General features: G+C 36.0%; 1 protein-coding gene across 15 annotated transcripts in view; it reads left to right on the plus strand.

Annotated features, from left to right (window-relative positions):
* LOC129263667 (rho GTPase-activating protein 5-like) overlaps positions 1 to 12,644 on the plus strand; it is a 115,760-nt gene that overhangs the window by 14,789 nt on the left and 88,327 nt on the right. For 8 of the 15 annotated variants that reach the window (XM_064101205.1, XM_064101204.1, XM_064101211.1 and 5 more), the window contains exons 5-12: positions 1,649 to 1,864; positions 2,706 to 3,005; positions 4,799 to 4,951; positions 5,768 to 5,873; positions 6,910 to 6,951; positions 10,101 to 10,224; positions 10,671 to 10,869; positions 11,485 to 11,667. In XM_064101205.1, the coding sequence (XP_063957275.1) occupies positions 1,649 to 1,864; positions 2,706 to 3,005; positions 4,799 to 4,951; positions 5,768 to 5,873; positions 6,910 to 6,951; positions 10,101 to 10,224; positions 10,671 to 10,869; positions 11,485 to 11,667 (1,323 nt within the window). The remainder of the gene's footprint in view (positions 1 to 1,648; positions 1,865 to 2,705; positions 3,006 to 4,798; positions 4,952 to 5,767; positions 5,874 to 6,909; positions 6,952 to 10,100; positions 10,225 to 10,670; positions 10,870 to 11,484; positions 11,668 to 12,644) is intronic. The other 7 variants (XM_064101206.1, XM_064101212.1, XM_064101210.1 and 4 more) reach the window with 1 other exon arrangement.

Genomic DNA, 12,644 nt, shown 5'->3' on the forward strand with positions numbered 1-12,644 from the left:
ACCACTTCTTCAATTGTTCACCATGCAAACCTTCAAGCATCACCCAGTTTGAAATACTTTTAAATAGAGTTCATTTTGAGACAACAATTAAGAAAAATATTATTCTGTTTAAACTTCTGGTTCCTGTTAAGTTTGTCTTCAATTTCCTTGTCAGATTGTATTCTTTGGCTCGTATTCTGAACTTGGGTTTTTTTAAACTCTGGGCCCTGTCTTACAAAGAGTTGCGATTGATCCGATCAACCACAACTATGGAAAGCCAGCAACATCAACATCTGAAATGCATGTTTGTTCGTAATATTTTCTAGATATGATGTATATTCATGATACATGTTCATAATTTCTTTGAGAATTCAGTGTGCTTCTCTTTGTTTATAAAGGACATTGCGCAAATCTTTTGTCGAAAAAATTATGACATCATTGATGGATTTCGATATAGTTGATGTTGATTGATCATTCATAACTCTCTGATAGATTGGTCCCAGGTCTAAGGGTTATGATTTAGTTATGGAAAGTCAACTGTGACATACAGGCTCTATTCATTAACTAAATTTTCATATTATTCATTCATAATTGTCTAGGAACCTGAATTAGTTTTCCTCACTTTTCATAAAACATCAGAAAAGAGCACAGTTCAGGGTTCCCAGCCCATCAGGGAATTCAGGGAAAATCATTTTACAATGTACTTTTTTCCAGTCAAGGAAATATCAGGGAATTTGATATAAAAATACCTCATATCAGGGAAAAATGCCTCAAATGAGGGAAATATCAGGGAATTTTGATCGGCCCAAAAGTCGAAAGCACGGTAGTCAGTCAGACTCTGTTATATTTTGTTGCATATCAAAACAACATCCATTGAATGACTGGATATGGTGGTACTAATTAGTTTTACATTATTTTTATACTGAAATACTGAAATACAAAATACAAGTAATTCACTGCAACAACTTATAAAACATGCGAAACTGGGAATAGGTTTAAATAATTATCAGGGAGTTTTTAAACTTCATCAGGAAAAAATCAGGGAAGTTTGTTTTCTTGAAAAGCTGGGAACCCTGGCAGTTGACATATAAATAACTACATGTATATGCTTTTAAAATGTTGTTACGAGTTTTAGGCTTTTATAATTTCAGCACAGTTAGACCATAATCTAAAAAAAACTGGCCTTCATTATATGAGCCTATTAAAGAATAGTATAATAAAAATTGTGTAAAAATTAAAATCCAACAAGTCTTGTTCAGTAATATCAGGAAGTATTCTATGATACTGAAAAACTCAAAATTCTTGAAAATTATTACAATCATTGCTTCTAATGAATATATTAAATGCACTTTCATGATGGGAATATATTCTCAACATTTGTTATCTACCCAAAGTTAGGTTTTTATTTATTTATTATTAATTCATTGTTATTTTTGAGGGGGTTAGTTTCTATTTTGGTAAACATATCAAAATAAACATGAACAATTTTTCCCTAGAAACATAGATTTAAAATCTGGTATTTGATCACATAGCTGATACTATTAATAACTGTATCTTCTCTCATCATCGTCTCTTTGTCTCTCTTTCTCTCTGTTCATCTGCCTCTCATTATTTTTTGTGTCTTCACCCCTCTCTCATCTATCATTCTCTGTCTTCATCTCTCTGTCAGGGACTGGACCGAGTGTCGTATGCTACTGCCTCAGATGGCCCACTTTGAGGAGTGGTTCATCATCCTACCCCAAGATCAAACCTGGAGGGAGAGCGAGTACATCGATACGGACGAGCTCCGCATCCCTTACGACCTTCTCGAAGGCTACGAAGTCGAGTGTGAGAATTGCTTCCAGGATCACGTCAATAGGCTCAATGCTGCGAAGAGGAAAGAGAGGTAAGTCTTAGGGGGAAATGCATGTTTAGGGGAAACAGAGATGAGTGGGAGGGGGAGCGGATACATTGATACGGATGAGCTCCACATCCTGTACGACCTCCTGGAAGGCAACGAGATGGAGTGTGAGAATTGCTTCCAAGATCAAGTCAATAGGCTCAATGCTGCGAAGAGGAAAGAGAAATGAGTCTTAGGGAGAAATGTGTGTTTGGGGGGAACAGAGATGAGTGCGAGGGGGAGCCGAGCGGATACATTGATACGGATGAGCTCCACATCCTGTATGACCTTCTCGAAGGCTACGAAGTGGAGTGTGAGAATTGCTTCCAGGATCACGTCAATAGGCTCAATGCTGCGAAGAGGAAACAGAGGTAAGTCTTAGAGGGAAATGCGTGTTTGGGGGAAACAGAGATGAGTCCGAGCGAATACATTGATACGGATGACCTCCACATCATGTATGACCACCTGGAAGGCAACGAGATGGAGTGTGAGAATTGCTTCCAAGATCAAGTCAATAGGCTCAATGCTGCGAAGAGGAAAGAGAAATGAGTCTTAGGGGGAAATGCGCGTTAAGGGGAAAGAGTGGTATTTGCTAGGGTCAAATGTAAGTTTTTGGGAACATGGACTGAGTTTTAGGGGGAAATTGAGGTGAGTACAAGGGGTACATGTCTGTAAAGGGATAGACTATTTTTCATTCCGCTAAAAGATGACAAGAACATACTTGCCAAAACAATATTGTATGATCTTTTCCGGGATCAAACATATGCCCTTGGAAGAAACATGGACATACCACAAAATCTCTACATTGATTCATTGAACATTTTCACCCAATTTCATCTCATTTCAGAATGAAAGCGGAATTCAAGAAGCTCTTGGAATCTCTCCCAAACATCGTCCTCCCTTTCCGTTCCATGGATGAAGACGTTGTCATGGAAGCGATCTCCAACCATGAAAGCTACAAGGAGCTGGACGAAAGCACGAAGATAGCCATTTATAATGTACATCAAGAGGACATTCAAGCGAGAGCTCAGTCTGACTTTATTGAACTACTCATAGAGAAATACGCTCTCCTTGCGAGAGTGGATATCACACAAAAACCAAGCAAAGAGGTGGAGAAATTGGTCAAACAACTGGAGCATGAGCCTAGGTGAGATAATGAGTTGAATCTTAATTGATAGTATGGAGTTTTCACTTCATGGCGTATGGAGGAATCAAAGACACAGTAGGCCTTTTTCTGAAGTCGGGTTTAACTTAAACTCGGGTTTAAAGTTGTGGTTTAAGTATGGATAGCCAATTGTTACATAAATCACTAACAGTAGAGATATCATATTTCAGCTCATTTGGCTCTCAAATCATTCATAATTGTCTAGGAAGTATAAATAGATGATTGTCTTCACCATCGATGAATCAGGAAAGAGCACAGTAAACATAAGAAACATACAACTTGATAATAAGTTTGACACTTTTGGCTTCCCATAATTTTAGCACAGAGTTAGACCATAGTCTAAGTTAAACTTGACTTTAGAATATGGGCCAGTAAATATATTGCAAATACCTGTCAAGTGACAAAGAACAGCTGGGAGGTCTTTGTCGAAAATCGGTGAACCGGAGCAGCAGTTTCATCTTATGTTTCGGAGCTGACAAAAAATTACAAATATGTCGTTTGTCCAGAGTCATGGACTAAACCACTGTTTTGATTCACCAATTTTTGACAAAGACTTCTTGGTTGTTCTTTGTCATGAGGGGCATTCTCCGTTCTGGCTCACAAAATCTTCTTTCTGAAATTACTGTCAAGACCAAATCATATGGGGATCGGGCTTTCCAAAAAGCTGCACCAGCACAATGGAATTCTCTACCACCAACATTAAGAAATATTACCCAGCTTGAGAAATTCAAAGTACAATTAAAAACCCACCTCTTTCAGAATGTTTAACTTAGTCACATGTAGGTCCAATCCATGTTTAATATTCTTTGATCTTATGTATAATTATTTGATGTCTAATTTTTAAATTTACAATTCTCACCACATTTCTTGCTTTCCTCACGCATAGAGACCTGTAGGTGTTACGTGTATTTAAGAACTGTACTATTATTATTATTATTATTTGACAATACATTTTTCTACGTTGTTGAATCCTTCCTACCTTGCTGTGTGTAAACTCCCTAATTGTAAGGAGTAATACCACTGCAGTAGTATTTTAAAATAGAGAAATACATATGGATTGATTTTTATCAATTGAAAACTGATAATTATCTTCTTCTGTTGATTTCCTCCAGTCCTGGATCCAGTGGATACGCAGAAAAAGTGCTTTGATAAAAATATAGAGAGACAAAAGAGCAAGGCTCAGGAGGAGGGTGGGATATCATTGTCTATTTACTCACAAGAATGTGTCCTTTATTGCTCTCACTTTGAAATGTTTACAAGTAGTTTAACTGCTTTTCTTCTAAACTATGGAAGAGTTGTGGTGTAGTGGTTCAGACTTTCAGCTTGTAAACAGAGGGTCGTGTGTTCGAATCCCACCATGGTCTAGTGTCCTTTGGCAAGGCGTTAATCCACACTTGCCACTCTCGACCCAGGTGCCAAATGGGTACTCAGTAGGACATAAAAGTCATTGTAGCTGGTCCAGTACTGTGTGTGCATCACCGGTGGCTAACTAGAAAACTCCCCAGGGAGTGGAGGATGTGCACACATTGTGTGCGGAAATGACTGATTGAATCTGATGTAAATATATTTGGAAGGGCTTAGACATAATAATCATAATAATGATGATAGGCTATAGGTATATTTACCCAGAAAAGCCACTTCAGTTCTGAAAACTGTTCTCCCAGCAGGCCCTGCTATTATTACACGTTGACATGTTGTTCTGATTTATTAAGCGCTATTATAAAGCGGAATTTTATTATCAAACTTCATCAATTTTTCTCCCCTTTCTCTTCCAGATGGCAGAAGCTATCGGAGATGAGTCTAGAGCGATACATCATGTTGATAAAGCAACTTGCTTTTGTACATAATCCTACCACAGACAGCTGCTACTATGGAGAGAAGTGTATGGAAAAACTAACCCAGTGCTGTATAGAACGAACAGTACAAAAGTGAGATTATTTCAACTTTCATTTGAAGCCTCCTTTAGTATAGCTTTAAATAGTAGTTTCATTATTTTAAGAAGTGTTTGGAAATACTGACTCAATGCTGTATAGAACGAACAGTACAAAAGTGAGATTATTTCAACTTTAATTTGAAGCCTCCTTTAATATAGCTTTAAATAGTAGTCTCATTATTTTAAGAAGTGTTTGGAAATACTGACTCAATGCTGTATAGAACGAACAGTACAAAAGTGAGATTATTTCAACTTTTATTTGAAGCCTCCTTTAATATAGCTTTAAATAGTAGTCTCATTATTTTAAGAAGTGTTTGGAAATACTAACTCAATGTTGTATAGAACGAACAGTACAAAAGTGAGATTATTTCAACTTTCATTTGAAGACTCCTTAATATAGCTTTAAATCTAAGTCTCAGGTTTAAAGGGGGAGTGAACTGCGTGTGGTCTCTTATTAACTGTGTGTTATAAATACACAGTCTTAAAATATACGTTTTCAGATATCTCCTAATACTACAGAGACTGAATTGACCTATAACTTTATTTGTATAGAGAAACTAATATGATTTTAGAGGAAAAGTAATTGTTTTGCTACTTGGTAACATAATTATAAATGTATGGAATAGATGATTAACATGTTATCATTCAAGCGGGTCTATATTACTAGACTACACTAGCATTATGGGTCAGGAAACTGGCCAGGTATGAGTAGTTGAGGACTGGAGATGGCGCTATTGATTCGTATCTGCTTTAAGGTCATCTCAAAGGGACCAGAGATCTTCAACCATGTATATTTTTCTTTTCTTCGCAGGTCACCAATCAAAGAACTGGGGACATGGGATGACTCAAGTAACCGACTTAATATAGTGGTGATAGGCGAAGATGGGTTAGCTGATGAGCTTGACACAGAAATCAAGGTATGGGACTGCACATTAACTGTATAGACAATGTATAGGTTTGCACCCTACGTGGTAAAATAGACCTTTTGTTAATAAAACCCAATGTACTATGGAATGTTTGTTTCTAACTCATCAGAAAAATGAAAGATCACGAAGACTGTATCATATTAAGCGATAATAACAATAACAATAGGCATTTATATATCCAAGTGAAATTTTGAAGGAATAACTGGCAAAGGTAATGTTTTTATGAAGCTTTGATTTTTTGAGAGATTTGGAATCTGAAACTGGATTGTGGTCAATTGCTCCATGTAGGCAAAAACCAAATGAATCAATTTCAAACAATTCAACTTTTTGTGCTACTAAGTTCATGAAGGTTATATGTAAATGTTTTGGGGAGTGAAATTATATCGCGGCAATAAACCTATATTAAATGGGATAGTCTTCCTCTTCAGATAGGAAACTTGGATTACAGAGGATATATGACTTAACTGATTACCTTGTACATGTAATCAACCCAATAAAAATTCAAATAAAGAATGACAACTACATTTATATATCATTATTCCTTCAACCAAATTTTTGTTCAAACAGATCAGTTATTTTTTGTTTTATTTCATTCAGTTTTCTTTATAAAGATACAAAGGCCCGTATTCTGAAGTCGGGTTTAACTTAAACTCAGGTTTAAAGTTGTGGTTTAAGTATGGGAAGCCAAAAGTATCAATTTTTTTTATTAAGTTGTATGTTTCTTCTGTTTACTGTGCTCTTTCCTGATTCATCGATGGTGAAGACAATAATTTTTCATACTTCCTAGACAATTATGAATGATTTGAGAGCCAAATGAGCTGAAATATGATATATCTATTGTTAGTGATTTATGTAACAATTGGCTGTCCATACTTAAACCACAACTTTAAACCTTAGTCTAACTTAAACCCGACTTCAGAATACGGCCCAAAGTGTTTCTTGTTCTTCATAAATATTTATCTGTATTGCAATCTTTTCTGGCTTTTCTATACTGTATGAAATTCGGAATCTTACATGACTTTTGTAGAATTCGCAGGCTAAACAGGGCAGCGGAAGAAGTTTGTCCCAGGTATGCGTATGATGCACACCCTCAAGAATTTGCTAACAGATTTCATTAATATTCACCAATATTCTATCATATTTCATGGTATAAACTGACTGATTATGCTATCTACACCGTATTTGATGAATTTACTCATAATTCCACATTATTTATTTATTTTCCATAATAATATTCTTTAACAATTTCATTTGAATAATAATTTGAATAATTTAAAAATTGACAATGTATGGGATATATAACTCATCATATTAAATAGTTGAAATATTTTTGGAATAAATATTAAATGGAAACTCAACTCGAGTAGCAGTGAATATTCATAACATGAAATGATAATATCAACATAGGAAATAAACAGTGTGTGTTTGTGATTTGTTGCATATATATCTTCTTATTTTCAAAAAATGAGTTTATTTTTTGTTTTTCTGAATCACCAAGATCAAAAAATTTAATTCAGATTTGCTGTGAGTCACACGCACTGCACACACCAATATTTGGCACAAGCATTTTAACCTATTTTATGTTTGTCCTATTTTATGTCAGGGAATTTAGGGAAATTAAGGAATCTTAGTAAAAGATACAAGATATTTTATTTTGTCTTCGCAACATGATAATTACAAATCAATTTGTTTTCCCATGGTATATTGTAAGATTATAGACATACTTGAACAAAACAAATCACACAAATAAGTTACTCAGGTATGAGTAAATCAAGCAGATATTATGATGTTACATCTATGAAAGTTTGAGTTGTCCAATATACTTATTATTATTAACATCATTTTTATTTATCAAGCCTTGAATACCCTTATAGCAAAGGAGACTTCCCTGCAAAAGCAGGGATCCCGTCAAAAAGTGACCAGCTACTTGTCGACCAAGTAAAAATGAACCATACAATGACAATGATTTTATTTCTTTGACGGCCACTCTTGGGGGCATAGAAGAAATATAAGAAGCTATAACAATGGCAATGATAGGCATAAGAAAAATACTAAGACTGGTTTATTTTCAATTGGGCTACTCGTAATTCCAATTGCCAGCTTGTCTACTATCATTTGGTCTACCATCAGTTGGTCCACTATCCCCATCCACATGGTCTAATTGCCATTACGACCACTCACCATTTCATCTAATAATCAGTTGGTCCAATAGCCATTTAGTCCACATACCATTTGGTCTAATTGGACAAAGTGTTAATTGGGCAAAATGAATGAAAGTAAATAGATATTAGACCAACGCATAATGAGACGAAATGGTCAAAGACGAACTTGTGATTAGACGAAGTGATGATTGGACCAAATGGTCATTGGATGGTTGTTAGACGCAGTGTTGATGGACGGAATGGTATTAGACTAAATGAAGTTTGACCATTTGGGGACTGGACGAGTTAGCAGTAGATGAATTGGCAATTTACCCTAAAACCCTTTTCTAGTAATGAAAATATGCAGTGATGTGTTTGCACCTGTTTGCATCTTAAATATAATATCAACTGTCATCTTTATATTGAATCCACTCTTTCCAGCCAATAATTTTATATGGTCCATAACAACAATGTATTTTTTTATTTTCTAATATGTCATGCATGTACACAAATATTGTTTAAAACATCAACTTAATTAAAATTCATACAATTCAATTTTTTGTAAAGTCAAATACTAAAATTTTATTTAATTAGTTATTCAATTTCAAAATTGATTAATTTTTATCATTCATATTCCCACTCCATGATGGCCAAGTAATATTTCTAAATTAACATTCATACTGTTTTCAGTTCTACAGTTTTAAGTAATAGCAATATTTCTGTTTCTTCATTATCAGATATACAGTGTACAGGGAATAATTTTCCTGGTATCGCATCGCAATTTGCTCCATATTTTTGAAAGTCTGCTATGCATAAAGTCTTTTGTATAGCCTGTTTTTACATAGGACTGTACATTACTTAGTTGAGAGCTTTTTTACTTAGTTGAGAGCTTTTCTCTTATGACCAAAAATGCTATTCAAATTTGTAAATCAAAATTTTTACCGAGTGTGCTTTAAGCTCTTCATAAAATAAATTTTGCTTTATTTATATTCAATGTCAAAAGAAATAGATATAATAAAGGATGGTGGGACATGGGCGATGTTTCATCAAACCCTTTTAACCCATTCAACACTATTTCAAATTATGATTTAGCCAGTCTGATGCAAGGAGTTCATTATGGGGAGGGTGTCATTAGCATGATGTCAGGGACTTTTGCTGACAAATTGTTTCTAAGCCAATCACATGCAAGGATTTTAGTATGGGGGAAGGTTTCATAAAGCATCATGCGAAATGATTTTCACAGACACACCGTTTCTAAGCCAAACAGATACAGTGATTTCAATGTAGAGGAGGGTTTCACGAGGAATCGCATCTGGGAATTTCCCCCAAAAAATTGTTTCTCAACTGATTTAAAGGATAACATTGGGAAAATTACTAATAAAAAGTTTGATGAAATAATGTGCAGATCATTTGTTTCATGACGGCAAGACCCCTGAGACATGAAAAAAAAAACTGTGGGTTACTGTCAGAAAAGGAAGAATTAGTGCAGTCCCTCCAGCAAACTGCAAAGTGGTGGCAATTGACTCCTAAAATGTACTATAAGTATTAAGCTCTCTCAACCGTTCTTGTTGTCCAACGATATTCACTTGAGAATCACGATCAGGAACTCAATAGATACAGATATAGAGCGATTCCGTACGTGTCGTACGGGACATTTGCATTTTGACAACAATGTCTAGTTTCCTAGCCGAATGCTTGAGCAATAAAATATTCTTTTTTATCAATGATAAAGCTATAGTGGGTAGTCATGTGAAAAACTAATAACCAACACAAAAAAAATTGATTATGGGTGAAGGTGAATTATAGGTGGAAATGTTGTGTCGTACGGGACACAGAAATGTCTTATACGACACTTAACATTCTAAGCTCTAATTCACCAATGTACAACATATTTTTGTTGGTTGTCAGTTTTTTGCATGTCTACCCAGTAGTACTTTGATATCACCACAAAGCAAATTGAAGTTCTTCGTTCATTTGGACAGCAGATTAAAGAATGTGAAAATGGCTGATTTTTCTAGCATGGAATAGCACTATATAGGATTGGGTCTAATCTTGTATATCTTCCCATCCTTTGCAGTCGCAATCATATGACGGGGACTACACGTTGGATAAGGTATTATACAGTCTTGAGCTGAAGACTATAGAGGGCAACATAACTCATCCTGGTAATCAACTCCAAACGGAAAGCTTCACTCCGCAAGGTAAGAAAAGTGGCTTGTCATTGGGCGATTTCAAGTCCGGTGTTGGTTTTGGAAGCACAATTGGGTTTGCATTTCCTGCATGTAGCTCTAAAACCTATCCTGAGTTTACACATATAATCTTGATCACAATATTGACAGCTCAACACCTAATGAGTGACTTTACAGGACCAAATTAATTTTATGACTGGTACTATACTCGTGTGAAAATTGACATACATGTAATACCAACACCAAAAGGTCAAGACTGAACATGAAATCGCTCAATTTGTCCTGTGATATTTACTTACATGTATAATCTTTGACAATTCCATTGCATCTGTAAGAAATAGGATAACGATTGTATAATTGTGTGTAACCGTAAGTCTATGGAAAGCCATATACGAAAAATATACAGTCAGTCATAACTATCAATCGCATCTCTTTGTGTTACCCCCCCCCCCCCCCAGGTTGCATATGTGTCTTCACGTCGCTCGAGGGTTTCCAGTACGTCAGAGATTGCCTGGAACGTACCATTCTCTCCGATAGGGAGGAGTACAACTCATCTACCCTGAGGGACCTGGCCGTGGTGCTAATGTTCGGTCGGAGTACCAGTCCGGAGGCTGACACGGCCCAAGTCAGGGAGCAGGCCGACAAGTTATGTAGCAGGTATGGTGTCTTTAAAATGCCTCAAGTAAAATTTGAAAATAAAGTTATCATATCATGGGCTAAGAAAAATTGAAATTAATATATGGAAATAATAATGGAAAAATTCTACTGTTATAGTAGAACAATACTGTCACTGCCTGGTAATTTGTAAATATGTCATCTCCTATGCTGGCCAGGGGTGGCATTTTAATGCTCTTTGTATCTCACCGAAAAGGTGCTACATAAATATGAACTATAATTATTATTGGAACAACGTCGCTAAGCACGTTACAGATATATCATTACCCTGATCATCAGGTTTTGGCATGCGCGTAGGCAATTAATGCACTTTTTCCATTCCCTTGGGTGGATAAGATGCGTCTGTGACGTCATAATGGAAAGCAGGTATGACCTCGTCGTCAGTGTGATCCTAGGAAATTTTGAAGAATTCAAGCAAAAAATTCTTTCCACTATAAATTCATTCTGCCTACCTGCTTTATGAAACAGTTACTGCATACATTTTAAAACTTGTGCTTGTTGCACAGTGTAAATACGTACCCTTGAATGTGCTGCATTGCCACCACACACTCTTAAATGTGCATTATTTGTTTTATTTTTATTATTTACTTTCTGTAGATTGAACAACTGTCAAATCGTCAATGTGCCTCCAGACAACACCAACCTGTGGCAGGGGAAGAAATTCAGCGAATCTCAGATACAGGACGCCCTCAGGTCGGTGGTGGCCGGTCAGAAATACCGCAGCGGAACCCCCAACCAGGCGGAGAGTGACCGAGGCGAGAACGGCGATAATGCTTTCAGGTTTGGACTTTTAGTTATACGCCAGTTTGCTTGTTGTTAAATGAGCTTAATATTTGGCCTAGTTTTTAACCTCCTACCACTTAATCTCTGATCTTTTATTCACATTCTATGTTCTTCACATTTTTCAGGTGTTCCACAAAAAGTTAATTTTGGCATCAGATCTTGTGTAACTGCCAATGAAGTAGACATGGTTGAAGTCCATCTTACTTTTTGTGAAACACCTGAGGATCCTTCCTCCTCTCTTTGTGTTTTCTACCTTTTTATCTGTGTCTCTCTGTCCCACTCTGTCTCACTTTTTCTCTTTGTCTCTCTCTTTTGCATTCTCTCTGTCTTTTCCCTGTGTTTCTCTGCCCTATATCTCAGTTTCCCTGTCTTTGTCCTTCTCTTTGTTTCTCAGTCTCCCCTGTCTCACTTTTTCCCCCTTTGTCTCTCTGTCTTGCTGTCTTTGGCATTATTTGTGGCAGTCGTTATTTTCTAATGTCAGGTTTTTCTGTGTACGAGTACATTAATATGTAGCTCATATAAAGTTGACATGAATATATTTTTCTGCAAAAGCCTGTTTCATGCCTTCATCCTTTTAATTTTTCCGCCCTTTTCATTTGTTCTCATTATAACTTTCTATCATTTACCCATGTCAATGTTGTATATTTTCCACATTTACTTGGTATGGTTAACTATTACATGACCGTATATTATCTTAGTCTTAACCATTGCATCTCCCAACTCTTTGCAAAGATAATTTCATTCTGCAGCAAATATTTATTTTATTGTATTCTATTTCTTTCTTGCCTGCTGATTCTTGTATGTTTGTACACGACTTGTAATTTCCATTTGACCACTTTTTGCCTTCTGCTCGTGTTTATTCAATGTTTTGATTTACCAATTCTTCCTGTTATTATCTCTTTCCCTATCTCCTGTGTCACTCTACTCTTCCACTTCCTCTTCTCTTTGCTTTACCTCTTGTTATCACTCTTTGT

The sequence above is a fragment of the Lytechinus pictus genome, chromosome 6, assembly GCF_037042905.1.
Source record: "Lytechinus pictus isolate F3 Inbred chromosome 6, Lp3.0, whole genome shotgun sequence".
Classification (NCBI taxonomy): Eukaryota; Metazoa; Echinodermata; class Echinoidea; order Temnopleuroida; family Toxopneustidae; genus Lytechinus; species Lytechinus pictus.